We start from the raw sequence: 23,764 nt of genomic DNA, 5'->3' as shown, positions 1-23,764 counted from the left end.
CTATTTTTAATTCTTTCAGTTTGGGGAAGAACACAGGTAGGTGAATCAATTGGTTAAGGTAAAATTCCAAAACTACTTTAGGGGTCAATTTAGGGTGTAGGTACAAGGAAACCTTATCCTTATGGAATATGTGTATGGAGGATCAGCCATCATTGCTCCACGTTCATCAACCCGTCTTGCTGAGATGATGACTACAAAGAAATCAACCTTCATGGGAAGGAGACACATTGAGAAAGCAGCCAAAAGTTCAAAGGGGGGAGGGGGGACTTGTGAGTACTGAGTGAACAGGGTTTAGATCCCACTGGAGAGTAGGCTTCTGAATATGAGGACAAACCTGATGTTAGAGACAAAGTGGGTAAAGTAATCTTTTATTGGACCAACTTTTGTTGGTGAGACAGACAAGCTTTCGAGCCACACAGCTCTTCTTCAGGTTTGGGAAAGCTTGTCTTTCTCACCAACAGAGGCTGGTCCAATAGAAGATATTACTTAACCCACCATGTCTCTCTAATATCTTAGGACTGACATGGCTACAATGACTCAGCAAACCTAAATACCAAACCTTGCGGTGGAGCGGACATGGATTGGGATGCCTGATCTTGCTGTTCTACTGGGGCAGAAACTTGGGGAATACTGGGAGGAGGATTGGGCCTCAGGATGACTGTGTATGAGTTTGGGAACCAGAATGGTTGGGGCTAGAAGGGGGAAAATCAGGATGACCCGTACTCTTTCCTGCCGGATTTTGCATAGAATCCATGGCAAGAGCAGCAGCAGAGGACAGGCAAAGGAAAGTTGAACTGGTCTGACCAAGGAAGAAGTAGAGTTTTGCCCTGGGAGTGGCGACATATGGCTCCTCTGGAGCAACTTGTGGTGCATTTCTTGTTTGCTTGAGGCATGAACCGATCCCTTGTTGGGGTTCCCCATAGAGCGAAAATAATGCACAGTACCAAAGAGTGGAGCTCTCACTTGTGGTCGACTGCAAAATGTCTGCTGCGAGAATCTTCCCTGGAAGAAAGGCTGTTGATAGAGTAATTTGACTGCTGATACACCAGTTTCAAAGGTGGACTGCTTCTGCACACAAGGAGGCAGATCTCGCTCTTCCCTGCTTGTAGATGTCATAACATTGTCTGACATTATAAAGACATGGTGAGCATGGATGAATTGAAGAAAGGATTCACATGCTTTCCAGACAGCTCGCAACTCCAAGACATTGAGGTGCATTCTGGACTCTCGAGAGGTCCAGGTACCTTGTGCTGTGTGGCTGTTCATGTGAGCTCTCCAACCTAACAGGGATGGATCTGTAATACTCCTGTCCAGAGTGGAAGGGAGAAAAGAGGTTACTCATCTTGTGTAGTAACTGAGGTTCTTCAAGATGGCTGTTCCGGTGGGTTTTCCTCTTTAGGTGTCTGTGCGATTTCAGGCACAGGGAGCAGACACCTAAAGTGAAGCACCCACAGGAACACTCCTCGAAGAAGGGACTCCCATGCATATCTGATGAGGATTTGCCCATCACAGCAGAGAAAATACTCATTGACTGGAAACGTCACCAAGAGGTTCATGGAATTGCAATTTCGATAATATACTGACTGCAGCTGTGTTTGAAAGCAACAAAGAATGGGGTGACAGATGCATGAGGCTATATGACTTAGGAGAGAGAGACATGACTTGACCGATACTTGAACATTATTTGCGACATGGGCGATGATAGTTTTCATGGCCTGGAACCTGTCCTTGGGCAGATATGCTCTTGCAGTTATAGAATTTGAGGTTGTCCTGATCAAGTCCAGAAGGGGGAGGAGGGCTTTGCTTCACGTCTGGCAGGTATGGCTGGAGAATGACTGGCAAATACTGCACCTCGCCATGATGTGGACTTCCTCACGGTAGTACAGGCAGTGCTGGTTCTCATCACTAACCAAGAAGAATCGCAGGCAGGAAGCAGAGTTTGATGCCTGGGCATAGTCTGGCACCCAAACAGGGTATGGGGGTCCTCTCAGAAGACTAATCTAACACTAATAGGGCTATAAAACACTAAAAACTGTAAAAACTATAAAAACTCTTAAAACTGTTATAACTATTTACGAACTATGTTATTCTTATTTTGTAGAATGAAGCCAAAGCCATGGACACTGAAGGTTCTGACCCGGACTATGTGGTGGTGAGAAGGAACTGGAGAGGCAGACAGTGTGACCTGCCCTTTATTCCTTCAGACAGAGGCATGAGGTGAGCCAGAGCACATGCACAGACCAATGGATGCTACTTTCAAATTCTCCAGTTCTGAATGCATGGTGTGTATGTGTAACCTCATAATGCAATACAATGAAGCATTTGAAGAATCACTACTGCTTTCTCCATTAGGACCTTTAACTTTAAGACATTACCTTCAGTCCAAACCTCCTCTTCTGCAAAGAAAATGTGCATCTCAATATCTTAGAGATCTTTGAATATGTCAATGAACTAAAGGATAAAGGATAAATGATGGTTCATTTCAGCTTCCAAAAATCCTGTGACAAGATCCCTCATAAGTTACCACAGAAAGTCCACATGGTCATAGGGTGAGAAAGTAAATTTTGTCATGGTTTGTTTCCTAGTCTGTTACCTGTCAAAACTAGAATTAAATGGCTGATTTTTCTCATGGCAAAAGGTTAACGGTAGAGTGCACCAAGGTTATATACCAAGGCCAAGAGTTTAAAATATTTGTTAATAGTCTGGAGTAGGCAAAGAGGTGAGTAATGAGGAAAAAAAATTACAGTTCATACAAAGTTATATAGATTAGTGAGAATCACTGAGGAATTTCCCATGGACCTAAACAAACTAGGTTATTTGGCTGCATTACGGCAGGTGAATGCAATGTCAATAAATGCAAAGAAAGGCACACTGTATAGAAAAAAAAAATCAAGAATACTCTTACAACTCTCAAGGGTCTAAATAGACTTAATCTGCTCATGAAAGGGGCACGGATGTCATTGTTGGCCGCTCAGTGAACACCTCTACTAAAGGTTAAAAAAAGGAAATGATATCAGGATGCCTAAGGAATAGGACGGCGCTAATAAGATTTTATATAAGATCATTATATACATCATTTATGTGGCCTCACCTGAAACAGTGGCCACCACATCTTAAAGAAAGGTCTAGTACAGAATGCAAAGGGGTTCAGAGAACTGTGATGAGAACGGTCAAGGGCATGGAAAAATATTAGGATTGTTTACCATAGAAATAAAAGCGGACATGATAAAACAAATTAAATAATGCGTGGAATAGAGAAGGTAGATTGGGAACTTCTGTCCTCCCTGTCTCATTACACAAGAACAAGTAGACATTTAGTGACACTATCAGACAGCAAATTCAAAATTGAATTAAGGAAATAACTTTTCACACAACCTGTGATTAGATTTTGAAACTGATTGCCTCAAAAAGTTGAGGTCAAAAATGTTCAAATTTTAACAGGGGACTGGACATTTATATCAATAAGAGTATCAGTTTTCATAATTAATACATTTTGCAAGACACTAAGCCTGGATGCTTAAAGCAATCTCAATGAGATATCGGGGTGAGACCGAATGGGGCTGGGGGGCAAGAGGAGAGGGAGAACAAAGAAGTTTTCATCAGTCTTGCAACTAACAGCAGAGTCCATAACTCCATAATTAAGAACTTCATTATTTAACTATGGTGAAGGAAATGCTGTTTTTTTTTTTTGCAGAAGTTTTCCTTCAGGCAATTCTTGACCAAAAACTATAGAATGTGTGAACCAAGTGTGAAAGTGTTCAGTGTGAAAACTCAGCTTTGTTCCAAAGCTGAAGTCTTCTCCTGGTGTCCTAAAAACAAGCTATCACTCCAGTTGTGCTCATACAAAACCAAGATGAACAACATCTTGTCCCAAATCTCCATCACCCTTTTCTCCCCATTTCGCTTTAATAACTCTCATTGCTTTTAAACCCAATTCATCTCAGTGATTGTGTGTGAAAGAAAAAACAAAGGTCTAACATATGCCTCACCCCCCTATTTAAGGTACAAGACAGTCACGCTGGTCTTTTTCTCCCCTTAACACATAACTAGAGCCTTAATTATTTCAGGCTGTCCCAACTGCATCTTCTCTCTCTCTAACCTCGTTATAGTAAAATGAGCAGTCAATATTCAAACACTAGTATCTTGAGTATCAGTTTTCTTGCTTTATATGGTTAGTAAGTTAAGAGGAAGGAATTACAGAAAAATTTCAGCCAATAGACTGAATCGGTGAACTATTTTACAATGGAGCTTGGTATGTATTACAATGGAGCTTGGTATGGTAAACTTTTAACATGAACTTGATTAAATACTATAGGTACTGAACTGAAGCCCAAATTAGAGCACTCCTAGAATGAAACTCTAGGTACAGTGAAGTCAATGGTTTTTCTGTCATTGACTTCAATGGGACCAGGATTTCACTCCTAGACTTTGAGGTTCAAAATCCACATCCAGCCTCAATTTTGAGGCTCATAAAACCTCTACATTTTATGAGGTGGTTGGGTATAGTGCATTACATGAAGTGAAATACTAATATTTCCCATTGAGGATGCTTTCCGTAATGAATGTTAAAATTAGTTGTATATATGTTGCCTATTACAGAACAAACCTTTCTAGTAAATGAAGTCATCCAAGTCTGACTGACAGCAGAGTTGACTAGTTCAATTATGACAAAGGTATTCAGTGGCTTATGCCTGCCACCCCATCACAGAAGCCATCATTGTAAGGCACCTCCATTACTGAAAGACCATACTGTGACGCTGTGCAGTCTATATGGTTTTATAAAAACATAATAAGTGAATATAACGTAACTGGGATAGTTTTATAAAGATTTGATAAGTGAATATAATGCAACTGTGATATGCTTCGTGCAAAAGGTCTCTTGTAAGGTATCATTACAAAGCTCATAATCTACTGAGTGTGATCATCCTATTTGTATAAATGTACCACTCTTGTATCTAAAACTAGAAATATAAAACATAACTCTGAGGGCCTATTGTAATTATGTAAAGTGTGGGCCATTAATGATGGTTTGGAATCTTGATGACTCCCATTAACCAGGACCATTGTCTGCAGATGGCTGTGTTTACCTGTTAGTCTTCCTGTATGTGTGTGTGCTAGCAAGTGGGCAATGAAGTCTTGCAGTGACATGTGATCATGTCACCTGAACTGGAATCCATCTTTAACTTGGTGCTTTTCCAGTGACTGGGGGGTGGAAACCCAGAGGGACAAAGGGTTCCTGCCTTACGAAAAAGATATATAAAGGGGTGGAAGAGAACAAAAGGAGAGAGGAGCCATCAGAACAAAAGGAGAGAGGAGCCATCATGAAGAATCCCCTAGCTATCACCTGAGCTGGAACAAGCGCTGTACCAGGGGAAAGAATTGTGCCCAGGCCTGGAAGGTGTCCAGTCTGAGAAAAACTTACTCAAGCATCTCTGAAGGTGAGAATCTGTATTTAGCTTGATTAGACATTGATTTGCGCATTTTATTTTATTTTGCTTGGTGACTTACTTTGTTCTGTCTGTTACTACTTGGTACCACTTAAATCCCATTTTCTGTATTTAATAAAATCACTTTTTATTTAGTAATTTACTCAGAGTATGTATTAATACCTGGGGGAGCAAACAACTGTGTATCTCTATCAGTGTTATAGAGGGCGAACAATTTATGAGTTTGCCGTGCATAAGCTTTATGCAGGATAAAACGCATTTATTTGGGTTTAGACCCCATTGGGAGTTGGGCATCTAAGTGCTAAAGACAAGCACACTTCTGTGAGCTGTTCTCAGGTAAACTTGCAGCTTTGGGACAAGTGATTCAGACCCTGGGTCTGTGTTGGAGCAGATGGGAGTGTCTGGCTCAGCAAGACAGGGTGCTGGAGCCCTGAGCTGGCAGGGAAAACAGGAACAGGGGTAGTCTTTGCACATCGGGTGCAGTTCCCAAGGGGGTTTCTGTGATTCAACCCGTCACACATACACTAGGTTAACAGGATGGCGGCTCCTGTGGTTCTTCCATGTCCGGGGGCATTATTAATTCATCTGCGTAAGGAAGCTTAGGCGGACAAACCATTAATACTTCTCACAATGCAGTTCTGTCCCCATCTTTTCAGGTGCACTAGAATATTCTGGAGCATAAAATAACCAACTACCATTTACGAGTTATTTTGCTTTAGAGCAGCTACAGCATTGTGTTTAATACATGCCAATTTCAGCAAATTATGGCATTTCCATATAAAATTAATATATTATACGCGGAGAAAACAAATAGCTAATTAAAATGAAACCCTTTTAATACTTTGTTTTAATACTTCAGTAAAATAGTAGTTTCTTCCACGTAAGTTTAAATCAACAACTTCATGTTGCAGAAATCCAACATTAGTCAATTCCCATTACAAGGAGCTGTACATCTAACACTGAAGTATTATTTTAAGCCACATAATGTTAGTTAGCACATGCTTATTCTCCGTTTTGAAATGTTAAAATCACTCATTCACATACCTGAATGACTTCTTTCTGAGATACAGAGAGTGATCTTTCCTCATATGAAGGTGGTGGTTTGTGTGTGGGTGGAAGATCAATCCTGCATAAAGAGATAATACAGTTTGACTTGGCATATTTATGAAGACCAAATGAACAGTAAAGTCAACATTCCCCACAGTAATACCTTCACAGAAACATTAACCAACTCAAAAATGCCCTGGATACATATTCTACAGCTTGTTTCCTCTCACCACTAATAGATCTACAATGAAACTGAGTTTTGTAAACATAACCTATTGGCAACCACCAATTACATGGCCCTTCATAGTCTTTAACTAGTTATTCTTCATATCGTATGCATTCTTTGTAATCAGTCTTGCATAAGAGAGGTTTACTTTGGATAACTGTCTGCAGTACAAAAGAAAGTACTACTTATTGAAACAATGGGAATTATTTTATTTCTCTATGTTCAATTTAAAATTATGGGAAAGACTTCAGTGTACTAAGAATCTTAATTATGAATACTCAAATGTTAGATATTATTTCTAGCTGAGGCCTGGCCAGACAGGAGTAATTGACACACAGGGAGACCTCACTCTTTGGAAGACAGGATTAGGCAGGTCATTGGACTGAAAAACAGGATATATGCACTAAATAAGGTAAGTATATAGGTCAGTAAACTAAAAAGAATGTCTTAGCAAACTAACCTAAGAGGGAGAACACACAGGGAACTATTTGCTGTGAGCTACATAAGGGACAAATAAGCTAGGAACGTAGAGATGAGATAAAGAGGAAGTCGAACCATGGACAGAGCATGCTGCATGGGCATTGGTTCCCACAAAGTAACCAAGCCAATCCACAAATATGTGATGTAATGTGTAGTAAATGCAAAGAGGTGTAATTTTATATACAACACATCTCTTTGTATATACCTATATAAGTGAGAGGGCTTCTGTGCAACTTTGGAGCTGTGATGTACCCTGCATCCAGCCCACTGCGTTTGAGTCTGATCAATTTAGCATAGCACTGTTGTACGCCAAATAAAAATACCTGAGTGATGAAGTGGAACTGAGTTCTTGGGAAGCTGATGGGAAAAGGTCTCAGAGGGATTCCCAACATTATCATCCTTAATGAATTTTGTTAGATTTGAGTAAATCTTAGGTAATTGCTTACTTTGAAAGTTACCTCTTCTCTTCTGAGAATACCTATTTGTGACTCTTCAGTAATTAAGATAAAGTATTTCTACACAGAAAAGGAGAGAACCAAATGTGTTCTCTACATATAATGTCTCCAAGTACCGGTGTGGAAGGAGAAGTTGGAAGCTGGAGCTCATAATATATACCAAGGAAGGAGTGAGTGTGTAGGTGCTAGGCAACTGGAGGAGCTGTTAAATCTTTACTTTCCCAGAACAGCCAAAGTAAACTAGAATGATTTTTTTTAACAATGCATTGCAGACCTGAAAAAATAAGACTGAACTGCATTTGTCTATATTACTTTTCATTTAACATGTAGTTTAGTGATTCTTTTAGTATATGAAGTCCTCAGTTAAGTCCCATCTGACTAGTACTTCATGGATTCATTTTTGTCCACTTAATATTCATGATGATCCCACAAACTTCAACTGCAGTTAAACATCTGAGCCTAGAGTTTTGTTTTCTTTTACTGTAGTGTGTAGTTCAACTATGAACAAGTGCAGCAGCAGCCACCTAAGAATGAAGATATGATTTAATGCAAATTTTCTACTCTATCCTGATAAACCCTTTGAAGGGACCTTGATTTTCACCAGATCAATCATTGGCACTCCCTCTCTCCTCAAAACAGTCTATTTTTAAACAGAAACTGAGCACCAAGTAACTGAGGCACTTTTGAAAATTTTGTTTTGTGCCCGGATTGGTTAAGTATTTTAGTTTTTGATTAAGTATTTCATATGTAATGTTCCTGAAAAGAAAAAAAGAAAAAAAAAAAACCACTTTTTTTAGTCTGTGTATAATCAATTAATTTGATTTGAGGTACCCAGATAATTCCTTTAATTCATTGGTACCCCTACCTTATTACATAGGACCTTAGCACAACATTTTGTGGGCCAAACAGATTATACATACTTTTTATAAGATTTAAAGTCACCTGTATTGATTTATATTAAGTTCAGTTTGTTTTGTATCTACTTAGAATAAAACACCTCTGTACAGTATTGTCTAGTTACACTTGTACACATGATGACAAAATGCTTAATGAATTGTCCATTAGTACATTGCAGGCCTGCACAACTCGTAAAGTGGCAAGGACCATATTACTCCAAAGAAAACTGCTGAGGGCCGAACCCCCCCCAGCGCCGCCAAAATACCACCACCCTCCCCCTCCCCCCCCCCCCCCGCACATCGGTTCATTGAGGGGCAAAACCCAATGAGCCTTTATAGACCCCAGGGGCCAACCGTGCCCAGGGACTGCTCCCCAGACCAGGTTCCCCCCCACCCCCTGAACTCCCCTGGAGGGTGCACAGCCCCCCCACGAGCCCTTCCCACCCTGAGTCCACTCACTGGCTTTGCCAGGCTTGGGCCGCTGCAGCAGCTCGGCAGGGAGGAGCCGCCTTCTGGAGGCACCAGAAAGCCAGAGCGTCCCGCTTGCAGCGGGAAGCCCCAGCCATGAAGGAGCCGGCATGGTGCAGGGGGGCAGCAGCCCTGCAAAGGCGGCGGCACGGCTAGCGGAGAGCAGCCACGCCCTCTGCCCAGGCTGCGGCACGCCCCCCCCGGGGGCTCCTGCAAGCTGCAGCAGATGTATGCGGGCGGCAGCCCCGCATGCGCCCCCCGGCTGCCCCCTCACCGCGCTTGGGCTCTACGGCTCCCTGGAGTGTGAGCCACCACCGCTGCTGCCCAGGTGGCAGCTCACATGCCCAGGAGCTGCAAAGTCCAAACGTGGCGAGGGGCGAGCCGGGGGGCACATGGGGGCTGCCGACTGTATGCATCTGCTGCAGCCTGTTGGCGCGCCGGGGGGGGGGAGAGCACGCCAGGCCACAGCCTGGGCAGGAGGTGCAGGGGCCGCGGCTGCTTCCCAATAGTGGTGCCGGCGTGGCACAGGGGGGCAGCAGCCCTGCAAAGGCGGCGACACCACTATTGGGAAGCATCCGCGCCCCCCGCACCTCCTGCCCAGGCTGTGACCTTGCGTGCTCCCCCCCCCGGCGCCACAGCCTGGGCAGGAGGTGCGGGGGGCACAGCTGCTTCCCAATAGTGGTGCCGCCGCCTTTACAGGGCTGCTGCCCCCCTGTGCCATGCCGGCTCCTCCACGGCTGGGGCTCGCTGCTCCTGCAAACCGACGCTCTGGCTCTCCGGTGCCTCCGGAAGGCAGCTCCTCCCTGCCAAGCCAGGGCACCACTTTTATAGGGTTACCATATTTCAACAATCAAAAAAGAGGACAGGGGGAGAGCCCCACCTGAGCCCCACCTGAGCCCCGCCCCCATCCACTCTCTCCCACTTCCCACCCCCCTCAGAACCTCCTATGTTTGTTTTTTCTTTTTATAAATCCTGGTGATTCTGCATTGTTCAATTTCTCAACACCACTTTTGGTTTCAGAGACTGATAGTAGTACATACTAAAGTTTTGTTTCTTACAAAGTAACTATAGCATTTAAGCTACTACAAATACAGCCAAATACTTCATGCTTATTGTTTCTAGTTTAAGAAATTAAGATACTTACACTTTGTCAAGGTACGATGGCCTTTTTTTCTTTGGAGTCAATAGCACTGTCACAAAGATGGTAATGATAAAGAGAGCAAGAACTGCTCCAATTACAGCCCCCGCTACAGCTACAGAAGATGTCTGTTTAAATGGCATATCTGTAACGTAATGCACCACAGATTATCCTTTCCAGGGATTATTTTGTGTTTTCCATCCTCACAAAGCTAGTTATTTAAGCAACATTTTGGAAACTATCATATCTACTTGCATCATCATGCAAAAGCTGTTTTTATAGTCTAAGACGCTCTTTCAAAGTCTTCATAATCAATGCCATCGGCCCAGCTCTCATTAACTCTTAACAAGATAGTTTGTAGATATAAAGAAAAGGTAGTTTATGAATAAACAAGCTATTTTAAGCCTTTGAGATTAATAAAATCAGTGAAGAAAACAATACAGTAACAGCATGCTTTTTATTAATATTTCAAACTTAAAGGGACAGTGCAATATACTCAGGTGGCAGCCTTTTTTTTAAAAAAACCACTGTGGGTTTCAAAAGCTGGGACCACGCAAATTAGTTTTAAAGAAAAAAGAAAAAAAAAAAGAAAGACTGCTGGCAGAAGTTAACATGCAAAAATACTAATAAGTTAATACTTACCAAGACCACTCTTAATACCATGTCAACGCCAAGACCGAACGCTTTTAGAAAGCATTAAGAATTTTCAGTGCATGTCTTATTTTGACCAAGTTTAATGAAATTGCTACTCTAAACAGACTTCTAGAAAATTTCCTTTGAGATTTCAAGCAACTCCCAACAACATTAAATATAAGTACTTTATGTGACAACTGACCATAGCTACATCATTGCTGACTTTAATTTCAAATACATGTTTATATCAGACTTAATAGATCTTATCCATTTATTAATAGTTTCAAGTCCTAACTGCTACAGTTGCTCTCATCTCCCCCCCAAGTATTTTAGATGTGGTTGGAAGTTTCAAATGGAAGCTTTTCAATTGCAAACACCTTGCCACGTGCAAACTGGTGATTTTGCCCAAGTTCAATAATTGCTCATCATCACAGTAAGCATATCAAAGGTATCAGAGCTGGAAAAAAAACTTCCATAGAGTTTAGAGGGAAAGGGACAGGAATTCAAAATGTAACAGTAAAATATAGCTAAATGTGAGCTTTCAGATCTGGGATAGTTGGTACTAGTTTAGAAAAACAAGTCACTATTAGTGAGCTGAACGGTAAGTGTAGACATGCCCTAAATGTGCATCTTCTAACTGCAGGCTCTTCCCTGACCATCATCTTACCGGTTATTAAACATATACATTTAGTCTCATTTGGGACAAATTGTAGCATTTCTTACATATTTCATTATAGTTTCAAGCACTGATGTTGAAACCGTACTTTACTGTTACTTCATGCTTGTTTTTAATCATGAAAACACACCCTTTTTCCATCAGCGAGAGTGGATTATTTCCAATCAGCCAGACTACACTCCCCATAGGAACGTCCTTCCAGTTTCATATTCCACACCATAGAGTTTTATGGCACCATTTGGGCCACTACAGTGTAGTTAAAGCTATTAAAACCAAACACACAAAAAGAAACTTCTGATGCAGCTGTATTTTAGAGATCATCGTCTCAAGTTTGTCTCCTTATCTCTCACAAAGAGACTGCTGGTCACTTTTCTACAAATGATAGGTCACCTCTCTCAAGTCTTTCTCCATATGCATAAGCCTCATATTATAAAAAACGACCACACTGAAAGTCACAATGGTACAATCTAGATTAATTTCCTCCCAAAGCATGGGGCTTTATTTTCTACTTCAAGCCTGAGGTTCCCTCTGCTACTTGCCTCTTCTAACCACAAGTGAACTGGGCACATTCACAATATATTAGCAGCCAGGTTTAAATTGCAGTATGTCTAGAATGCAACAGAACAGTACTTCAGAAACAGAGCTTGTCAGTTTGATTTTGTTGTTATGCACAGAGCCAAACAACCAACTCGTGTGCAAGCACTAATCCAGGGGTTGGCAACCTTTCAGAAGTGGTGTGCCGTGTCTTCATTTATTCACTCTAATTTAAGGTTTCGCGTGCCAGTAATACATTTTAACATTTTTAGAAGGTCTCTTTCTATAAGTCTACAATATATAACTAAACTATTGTTGTATGTATGTATGTATGTATGGTAAAATGTTTAAGAAGCTTCATTTAAAATTAAATTAAAATGCAGAGCCCCCCGGACCAGTGGCCAGGACCCGGGCAGAGTGAGTGCCACTTAAAATCAGCTCACGTACCGCCTTTGGCACACATGCCATAGGTTGCCTACACCTGCACTAATCCATCTGAAGCGGTGGATACCATGCATTTTTTTGAATTTCAACTGTCAAACACCTGAAACCGTGACAAACTGACATTTCAGCTTTTGGCCATCCACTATCCCACTGTCTTTGTACAGCCTTGGACAGACTATGATATGCAAGCTTTCATTCCAGTTTCCCAGACCTCCTGTTTAGCTTCAAGTTCTATTGCTACGCAAGACCTGGCTTCACATCCTGTATATTACCTGTGTACAACTTCCCACGCTTGCTTGGGAGTGTACCATCTGTGTGTACTGCTTCTAGCCTGTAGCTCATGAACCTCAAACTAAGACACCCTTTCTGTTAATCTTTTGTTTCATCCTCATTTTCCTCACCTCTTCGTTATTTAGTCAATACCTACTTTTCATCTCAATTCTGTCCCCTTCTCAGGTTCTCCACCTGTAGTCTATGGATAGCTCAATGATTGACAGGAATAAGTACTCTTTCATACCACAAAAGGGTCATTATTTTTATCTCAAGGTTTATCCTAATCTTCAAGACTCTAATTAGCTTTAACAGTTACTCCCACAACCTGAACTCCCATGGTAAGGTACCGGTCTAATGGTTCAGTCCTCATTCACCCATACGAGTGCACTGTCTCCGCAAACTCCAAGGCTAAGATTCTATTTTTAAATGTGCTGTAGAATCAGGCAACAGAGAGATGCAAATTCTAATGGGACTGACAAGCACTAGGATGGAACCAAGGACTTCAACAAGAGAAAGTAAGATGCTACTGCTGAAGTGCTTATCAGACTTGATAGAATTCTTTGCATAGGAAACTGTAGAGCAACGGTCATCAAGACAAGTATTTTAGCCAGCCCCACATGAAGAGTACCATCTCTGGAAAGCCTAAGGACCCAAGTTCTGCTACGATTCCAGCTTCAGGCACTTCACTTTAAAAACTCCAGAGCTCTGATCAATAAGCTTCACTACTTGAAATTCAAGGGTTGATGTTTGACACCCATGCGGAACTGGCCAGAATAAGGTAGTCTTGGTCAAGAAAGGATAACAGCATAGCCATTAATGGTTTTTAGTTTTGTCTCCTAGCCATTTTTGCTGTTAATGACAAGATTATAAAAAACCTAATTATTGTAGATGAACCCTACCAAATTGACATGACTGAACCCATGTCAGAGAGTATCCAGGATATTAGTACAGTGCAATATGTCAACTTCACAAGCAATAAGTCTTCAACTATTAACTTTTTGGGAAGAAAGCTATTTGATGGAAAGATTTCCAAAGACACTTAAAGTGCCTAACAAACTGTACTGTACATGCCTTGGACTGGGATTTGACCTTCTCCTTGAGTTGGCCTTTAACGGCGGAATTTGTTTTTTCCCCTCGCTGCTTTAAGTCGTCTAGTAAAGATCATAGCTACTGGGTCTGAAAGGCTGCAGGTAGAAGAAAAAAAAAAATACAGGGTGCTGCTTTTTAATCCCTTGCAGTAAAAGTAACCATTGTTCAAATGTGAATATGACTTCATTGATGGAGTATTTTTCAGGCTTTGCATATTTGCAGGCTTTGTTTCATTTTACAGAATGTGAGGGGATATTTTGGCACTATTGGTTCACTAACTGATCCTGCTTTTCTTAAGAGCATCCACAAGCATGCGTCAGATATGTGGAGTGGCTTGCCATGGAGTCACGTTGACCCAGGTGAAGAATTCCCTGGTGTTATTCCCAATCTCTCACACAACAAAGTGGGAGGCAACAGATCAGTGGATAGAGTGGCAAGGAACCACTGAATACATATGATTGGGAAGGTGATAATCACAGGGTCATCTGCGGTGCTAAGCAAATTTGTTCCTAGAGCTTCGCTCCATTCTAGAGACAAAATTCCTGGAAAAAATAAAGTGATCTATTTCCCAGGGGATTGTTGGTAGTCAGTGTGCTGATGAGGAATGTCTATGGCAGGAGACACTTCCTAGACTGTCTGGTCAGTTAAGCAAAGAAGGCAGCAGGACGAGTCTCAGAGGCAAATACAGAGTAACAAACTCCATCACACTGCACTGGTCAGAAATTTTGTTGCGTCATAACTTCTGTCAGAATGAGTTAAGTCATCCAAGGAACTGCTTTTGCTTTCAAGAAAGTAAAGTGTCCAAATACTTAAGAGAACAGTTAACATAACGTTTATTAACTGAAATGAATGAAGTCATTAATTATTTTAAGTGACTAATTAACATACTGTTAATAATTAAGGTAGAATTGTCCTTAAGTATCAACCATGCTAATTGCTTAAGTTTCTCTATATACGCCATTTTGAAAGGCAGTTAAATATGTAGAAATAATTTTCAAAGTACTAGCAAGACTGAAACAATTCTAGTTGAAGGCTGATTGTCACCAAAAACCTTTTTTAAACACTTAATGTACATATATTTGGGTGTGAGCTTTAGCTCATTATTTCATGTCTTTCAATCAGTTCTGCACACTACCTGTATTCAAGAACTCAATTTAACAGCAGATTTTTATTTCACACAACAACTATTCATACTTACAATCAATTCTCTATTTACAGCAAACACACATCAAGTAGGAAACACTGCAACTCTTTTGGAGTCTTAGCTCTACCACCAACCTCTTCAGTTTAAAAATTTTAACTCAAAGTTTAATAATTTAAGATGGTGAAGAACACGTAAGAGTATAGGAAATACCCATCTCTAAATCTCAACTTGTTACAAAAACCAAAACCTACCGAAGGTCCAAATAAATTATCTCACATGGACATTGAGTTTACAGTTAAGGTTCTCTTAAGTTAACTTATCTCTCAGAGACAACAGCAAGTTCTATATATAGAATCTGATCCAGTTACTTCAGTGGGCTTTGGAGTAGACCCTTGTGTGTTATAAGAATTCATTTACATGAGTTTACACCTGAGCACAGACCCCCTGGCTATTGTGCTAAGTTGAGACTTGGTCAATTAATTTAATATACGTCTCACATAGCTCTCAATTATGAACCTAACAAGCCTTAGGAAACTGTTTTAATCTTTATAAGAATGTACTAGTCTACCCTTCATTTTTGAAGACATGCAGTCATTTGGAAACACAGACTACTGTCAACAGCCTAATACAGATACCATATTTGTTGTAAAACTCTAAATACTCTGTCATTTTGCAGTGTTTTTACTACTAAAGGAAAAATTCAAACAAGTAGCCATTAAGCATCCTTAAAATTCTGGCCCAAGTTTGTAAAATTTTTATTTGTGTTGCAATCTCCCCTCTTGTCTCCCCCCCTCTCCCCGCTCCAAGTTTTTTCATTTCTGGACTTCAACATTAAGGCAAGTTTTCCTGGGTAAGAGTTTTTAAACTCATGCACGTCAAGTTGAGAGCTTAAATTATGATTTCACCACAGAACTGTTTATCACCTCTAATTTTTACAATTTAACTGCTATCAAACTAGATTATCTGAATTAACTTCATTCAGATTCCATTCTATCCATTTGCAAAGCTGAGGTAGTGAACCTACTACTGAAGGAGAGGCAAGGTTGTTCCAGCTCTTGAAACTGACTTCCAAGCATGCAATTTCATTTCTAGTAACCATCTACTTCTCCTAGCTACAAGACTGCTTACTGTTTTAGTCAACAATTCAACTTGTTTATTTGCAACAAAGCAAACCAATGAAATACAAACAAACCCAACTGAGTAATACATACAACTGCTGTTCTGGGGATTCCACGGTGTGCTTGTACAAATTATTTTTCAACAGCATTAAATAGCAGTATTTATTTCCCTACTTGCTTTATTTTAAATAGCACTTTGTTTACATTAACCCCTTTTCATAAATATGCATTTTTTAAAGTCTGCTCAACTCTTAAAAGCAATGATGTAATCACAAAGGATTGTAAGAAATTTCCCTTTACCTTTTAATGTTCTGCACACCATGTTATGCTGTATTCTGCTAGAATCTTAAACTTGTATATCTTAGCTATATTAACTCCATTCGTTTCCCCCATACACTTAGAATTTATATCTGAATTGAGACCTAACCTTGTATTTCCCAATCCCCAGTGAAAACTTTCCAGGCATCATCTTATTTCTAGTTGAAAGTTCTCTCTCTCTAAGTTAGAGAATCAGTTTTTGATCTCATGTGAAGTACACGACTGTAACTGACAAATTCTGTACATAGACTGTAATAGAACTTTTTGGAAAGGAACTGTAGTGTAAAAAATGGTTCTCAAAAATCAGCTATAAGACAATATATTGTCTTCCATATATTGATTGTTATTCCTTAAACTCCTTCACTGAGAATTCTAACTTTTTCAATGCAACGTGTTTTCTTTAAAAGTTACCACTAACTATGCACATCATATTACAGGAAGGCTCATTAAAACAAAGAGGTATTCATTTGTGCGTAGAAAAGTAAAATATACCTTTGAAAAAAACAGATTTAAGCAAATCCATGTTTTTGTATGGTAAAAATTACTTTTAAGAATTGAATTTACCTTAGATAAACTTCATCTTTGAGACTAATTCACTTGTTTGTCTAAAATGTGTGAGAGTGTGTGAGTGTGTGAGAGAGAGATAAAAAAACCATATGCTTAACAAAGATTATACTTGATCATAGTCTCAGGTAAACTGTTTTTAAATCACAAAGCCAAGACAGTTGCTTTTTAACTCTAAAGTTGTATGGTAACTTTAATTTAGCACTTGGTTCTTACATGTGCTGTAGACGAATAAAGCATTATGCATCAACATTCCAATATTTTCAAAGACAGTAGTACAGCATTGAAAAATCATAAAGCAGCTCAGATACATTTAACCCAGAATTTTACAATATCAAAAGCTTGAAAATCAACTTCAAAAAGCTTGTTTTTCCTCAAGTAAAAATATAAACAACCTGAAAGTGATCAACTAATGAATGGAACTGTATGAATCAAGTTAAGGTATCAGTGGTTACTACACATACCACTCCTTCCGGGATATTACTGAGCCATCTACATGTGACACAAAGTCTTCTTCATTGTCATCATAACATTCGCCAACCATGTACTTCATTCCCAGTGTTCCTCCTTCATAATAATCCATTGGTCTTTCATAGCGTTCTTGGTACCTGTTAATATGGTCTACATTGTTCCACTCTGGTTTGTCTGGGTCTTCTAAATAATCTTTTGATATTAGACTGTTCACTGGATGTTTTATTTCTTTTTTTATACTGTCAGGGTAAGAATCCACATCATCTGACTGGAGAACATCTATTTGAGACTCTTTTTGCATATCTGATGGTGGAATGTAGTTCTTAGCAAAGTAGTCACCACGGAACGTCCGTCTTCTCCTATAGCAGATAATTCCAACCAAAACACTTACAAGCATCAGAAAGAGCGCCCCACCCACTGCACTAGCGATGATGATACCCCAATTGTCTTCCTGCATTGCTGGCAAGGTTGATGTTGGAAAATGTATTAGTTTTGGTTCTGTTGCTAAACCTGTGATGCCATCAGTTGAAGGATGCCATAGAATCGTGGGTGGTCGTGTAGTAGTAGTAGGAGGATCTAATGGAAAGAGGAATAGGGTAGACAAGACACAGAAAAGGCAAAGAATGTCAATGCAAGCTAAATCAGTAAAGGGTTTATAAGAAAGCCAAGTTGATGAATATGTAAATATGTTGTTCTCTACTAACAGACAATAGTTTTTCATTCTTAAATTTCTAAGACGTTTGCGCACTTAAAGTACTTTTGCAATACAGATTATAGTTTTTCAACTAATTCTGAATTGGCTTCTGTGTATTCATTTTGGGCTACTGGATAAGCAGAGTGGGGAATTGCTTTTGTACCACAAAAACAATCACTATCAAATTTTAAAATAACTATTAATTCTCATGAAAGAACGGAGAAGTTCCTTTTCAGTTTATGTAGATTGTATAGTTTACTATTTCCAACCAGTTTGATCTCATCCATGGAGAATATTATCTACCGCAAAAAAACAAAAACAAAATAGAACCAACCACTAACCAATTCCTCAGCTAAAGGTAAGAAATATCAGTTGAAAAATTAATACTGGCGAAGGACAAATAGTGTCTTCACTTTTAACTTAAACTTTTATTAAATTTTGAAATTGTTCAGTGCATTGAAATAAACTCTTGAAGAATGAAAAACTATACATTGTGTGCTAAGTTAGCAGAAAGTAAGCGATTGATTTTAATTATTCTCCCCAAAACGTTGGCTGTGTTAATAGAACCTCAACAGCCTAAGTGGGGATTGGTGAAGGAACTCAAAGTTAAATTATGTTATGCAGTTTTCTAGTTATGAATTTTCTTTTAAGAGAATGATGTCAGTGTAACAATGCAACTTTATATTTTAAACCACTATTTTAGAAAAATATTCTACAGAAACCAGTTGAACCAAGTCACTAAAAATAGTTTTCTGCAGTATGTAATAAATAGTACATCGATTGGTTTAACTCTTGTTTTTAAGCAATTTTTTTTTAATTCCTAAGTTCCCTGTCTCCTTCCTAATTGCATACATTCTGAGTTTTATCTTGCTCTCTCAAAGGTATGCACTGAAACATCACCTGTACAACCCCAGCAGCAGATTTTATGAGACCTTTTTTCTTTTGATTTTCTAAGTCAACTGGCGATGTACACGCTTCTATATGTAAGAAGCGTAGGGAGTCATATAAGTCTCTGCAAGTGGTTTAAAATGAAGTGACTTCATGATCTCTTAAATTGCAAAATCAAATATACTAAGTGTTGTATGAAGTAGTAGCTTATCACCAGCTGCAAGCTTAAGTTAATTCATCCAAGAGTTTTTAAAACTGAAAAATTTTGACTCATGACGTCAGTTTACATTTTAGAGAGAATATTAAAAAACCTGCTTAAACGATACCTAAGTATCAAGCTATCTTTAACTCGTTCTTAACATGGTTTGTTACTAATGAGGCAACTAAACACCAATAATGAAACTAATGAGAATGGTTAAAGTAGCATTTAAGCTATTCAGCCTGAAATGGTAGTGACTGAATACACAAAACTAGAAGTAAGATCCAAAAAATTCAGTCCCTCTGACAAATGCAATGTTTACAGGCTCTTATTGAGCAATGTTTTTCCATTTTTTTTTTAAAAAGGCACTACTAACAATTGTGTAAAATCGGTTATACAATTCTTACGCTACGTTGAATAATTTATCTTTTCAATGCACACAATACTTACTGCAATTGATTTATTCATCTGCATTTCATGTATTGTGTCATATAACAATTTGTGTTGCCAAGTTCTGTTCAATATATTTACTGCTAGTTTTGTAAAAAAAAATCTTTTGAAAGCAACAAACTGAGACCCACTAAGGTCCTTGGTTAACACATCTATATATAAATTAAGTGAATTTAAGATAAGAAAGGAGAGAAGATGCACTAAAGTAATGAACAAAAGGAATTCAGATTATGATTTTAGTGATCCAGAAGTTCAACCTGAAGTGAAAAAAAACTTTGTTTCATCCTATAAAGGAAAAAGGATAGAGGTTTTAACAACCCCAATTTACCAGGATCATCATCATCCTTAGATTTAAGGGCAGAGATTGAAATCATTCCCCCCCCCCCCAAATCAAGGCTGACAACTGTTTGTTCTATTAAAGAAATAAAGGTTAGATTCATAGCTACAACACTTCAGATAGCATCAGAACCAGGTAATGGGGGCAAACTCAAGTATTTAAGAAATAAAAGAGTGCTATAATCCTTCCTTAGTTCTCCTCGCCAGAGAGAATGGTTTTCTGAAATGTCATCCTTTAAATTTTTCCATTGTGTTCAGAAATAAGCAATGCTTGCTTCCTGGAACGCACTTTCCAATTGCCATGAAGTAAAACCTGTGTCAACTGCAGATTTTTTGCTTCAATTGATTTATATAGTGTTGCGATATAAAATATTCTTAGTTGAAAACCTGAACTAGTGAGATTAATTTGAATATGTAATACGGTAGACAAGTTTCTTTATGTTATATTCCACAACCAGAATGTCTAAAAGGATTGCAAGAAGTAGCTCTCAAAGTGTTAATTGAAATAGGATTATTGCCTCAATTTTCATTTATGTATGTTCAAGTCTCTAGAAAATATAATCCAGAACACTTGTACTTTGTACCTACTTTTATCTAGGAGCCACTTATTTTGGAGACCTGACAATTCATACTGTTAACAAGCAACAGCTATTAATGCTTCTCTAGTATTTTCTAAAATTGAACTCTAATGTCTTAAATGTCCTTTTAAATTTAACTTTTTCTGAAATAAAAGGTACAGCCCTCCCCCTTCCATCCCCAACTAAAATGTCGAGGCCAGAATTTCTCCACTGTTGCTGCTGTCACAGCTCAAGGCCAAAACTTCCAGAAGCAAGCAAGCACTATTTTTGTTTGTTATCAAACTTCAGACATCTCATTTCCAGGAAAGTATCTCATACCTAACCCAGTGAAACAGTATTCCATATTGAACACTGAACATTGAGGCACACAAAATAATTAATCCATTTTGACAAACTTGGCCTAAGACAGTGGCTCTCAACCTTTCCAGACTACTGTACTCCTTTCAAGGGTCTGATTTGTCTTGCGTACCCCAAGTTTCACTTAACTTCAAAACTAATTGCTTACAAACTCAGACATAAAACTGCAAGTGCCACAGCACACTATTACTGAATAATTGCTTGCTTTTTCATTTTTACCATACAACTATAAAATAAATCAGCTGGAATATAAATACTGTACTTGCATTTCAGTGTATAGTATATAGAGCAGCATAAACAAGTCATTGTCTGTATGAAATTTTAGTCTATATGGACTTTGCTAAGTGGGCTTTATGTAGTCTGTTGTAGAACTAGGCAAATATCTAGATGCGTTGATGTACCCCCTGAAAGGCCTCTATGTACCCCCAGGGGTACACACACCCCTGGTTGAGAACTGCTGGCCTAAGAGCGTCTAACTTTTATTTCCACTTCAGCACATGCTAACTAATGAAGTAATACAGTTAAGTTTATATAAAGCTAATGATCTGCCTCAACTCACTTATTTGTGCCTCCCCTAGTTTACAGTCTAGAACCCCAAATAAGCACCTTCAACTGAACGTTTACAATGGTTTCTGTTCAATTTGTCTTTCAAGAATGAGACATTTCTGGCCTGATAATTTTCTCTTAGCAGCTTCTCTCCTCATTTAAAATAAATAGATAATGCCTCTCACCTGTGGAATTCTGAAATGATCCAAAGTTGTTGCTTTAGACTCCAGGATTAAGCTGCACCCTTCAACTCAAGCCACTAGAATTCTTCCAGAGCTGTAGAAACACTCCAGCAACCAATTAACAGCAATCAGATGGTAACCTTAAGGTAATTAAGGTTAAGTCTCTCGAGAAAAAATTCTATTTCTTACTAGACTATCAAGGTGGGCTGAACAAGGAGACAAGCTGCTAACAGAAAGAAAATCATGTAACACTAATTTCTCATTCTGCTGCATAGCTTCTCTCCTCATAACAAAAAGAAAGGTAGGAAGCAGTGATTCAAAGAAATGGGGTGGTGGGCAAGAAGCAAAGCAAATTTTTAAATTATTATGATAGAATAGGAAGAAGCACAAGTCCCTCCTACCCATGATATAAAGCAAAAGCTTTATATAGTTTAAGGAATTATCTAGGAACTACCCTAATTGCATCTTCCTACCAAAGGATGCCTCCAATGTAATCAAAACCTACTTTGCAGATCTTCCCCAGCTAAAGCTCAGATACTCACTTCCCAAAATGTCACCTGATGTCCTTGTACAGGAAGTCTGGTTCTTTCCATGAATCATTTCCCAGACACTTGACATGCCAACTAATTCAATTTTTTATCATTTTACCTAGAAGCACTCTGTACATCTCACTTCAATCAAAATGCCGGGGCCTTTGCGCTTCACAGTACAACTATGGTGTGTATGCTTGAGATATCTTTAGAGCTCTAGAAATGCCTAGCTATGCCTTCGCATCTTCAAATGTACTGCTAAAGACTGGAAGGAAACAATGGGACAGCCATTTCCCAGGATCTGTTCGAAGAATTTACCTTGGGTAGAAAAGTTTCTGAACTACAAGTAACTTACTGTGGGTTTGCTTTTTGTTGGGGTTTTGGGAGGCTGTCAGTGCAGATCCCACCGTACATGACTTTTTATTTTTAATTAACACTGTCCATGAGGGCTGCACATGTGCCCCGTGCCGCCTCATGCTCCTTTGCCAGGGCATAAGGAGTGGAATGGCCGTGACCCTCCCTCAGGTCCCTTATAACTCGAAGCCCATGGTAGCTGAAGATTGAAGAAATGGGTGAAGAACAGGTCATGGGACCCATGCTGATATCATCAGCAGCAAAGTAAAATGATTACTTAACTGATAGTAACTTTAATTCTCTTAAGTATTTGTCCATCGGTTCTGCTCTTGGTACGCATGCCCCAAGAGAGTGTTTTTATCATTAACAGCATTGTTCTGTTGGGGCTGTGCTGGCACTGTAAGAGTCCTCACAACCATCGTTGCCAAGGAGACTTCTACTGCTCACAGATCCTTTGCCAATAAGAACTGGAAGAGTTTGGACTCCTTAACTGCAATAGACATGTCATCACCAACTTGGAGTCTAACACAGCTTCCTAGGAATTTGATGCTTTGTGTCAGTGTGGATTTGTCTTGATTGACCTTGAGGCCGAGGGAGGCTAAGAGGTCTAAGGTCTTTTAAGTTTAGTGTTTGACCCACTGTGGAAAAACACCTGTCAGCCAGCTTCATGGTACAGACTCCCTAGGTATGCTAACACTACACACAGGCCCTTGGTAAAATACCTGAAGGGCCAAAGACAGAGTGAAGGGTAGAACACTGTACAGATAGTGGACCTCTCTACTATGAACCACAGAAACTGCTGGGAGGATTAAGATGTGGATATAAAGCGTCCTCCAGGTACAGCACCACAAACCAATCCTTAGGATCCAGTGAGGGGATAGAAGAATCAAGGGTTACCATCCAGAACATGCAATGACAATGAAGGCATTTAAACATCAGTGGTCTAGGATAGGTGTCCACCCACCTTTTTACTTTGGAATCTATTACTAATTGGAGTACATGCCTTTCCCTCTGAGTTTCCTCCTCTACCACTCCGAATTTTGACAAGAAGTCTACTTCCTGTTCTAGAAGCATCTCATGATGAAGGATCCTTGAAGAGAGATGGGGATAAGAGTAGGGGTCAGAGTAACATACAACTAGCTATAACACTCATTTACTATCTTGAGGTCCCACTAGTCCGAGGTAATCCCAGTTTAAGTTTCTTTGAATTAACAGGAGCAATTGCCAAA

The 23,764-nt window shown here is 39.4% G+C and overlaps 1 protein-coding gene across 8 annotated transcripts in view; it reads right to left on the bottom strand.

Moving 5' to 3' along the window:
• Positions 1–23,764, bottom strand: part of NECTIN3 (nectin cell adhesion molecule 3) — a 198,791-nt gene that overhangs the window by 34,669 nt on the left and 140,358 nt on the right. For 6 of the 8 annotated variants that reach the window (XM_065588390.1, XM_024103460.3, XM_065588394.1 and 3 more), the window contains one exon: positions 14,956–17,997. In XM_065588390.1, coding sequence (XP_065444462.1) covers positions 17,405–17,997 — 593 coding nt within the window. In that variant the 3' untranslated portion in view covers positions 14,956–17,404. Of the gene's footprint in view, positions 1–6,491; positions 6,574–10,163; positions 10,303–14,955; positions 17,998–23,764 lie in introns of those variants that run through there. The other 2 variants (XM_005283612.4, XM_065588388.1) reach the window with 1 other exon arrangement.

This window comes from Chrysemys picta, chromosome 1 (assembly GCF_011386835.1).
Source record: "Chrysemys picta bellii isolate R12L10 chromosome 1, ASM1138683v2, whole genome shotgun sequence".
Taxonomy (NCBI): domain Eukaryota; kingdom Metazoa; phylum Chordata; order Testudines; family Emydidae; genus Chrysemys; species Chrysemys picta.
Note: the sequence above shows the minus strand (reverse complement) of the source record. Positions and strands in the feature narration are given on the sequence as shown.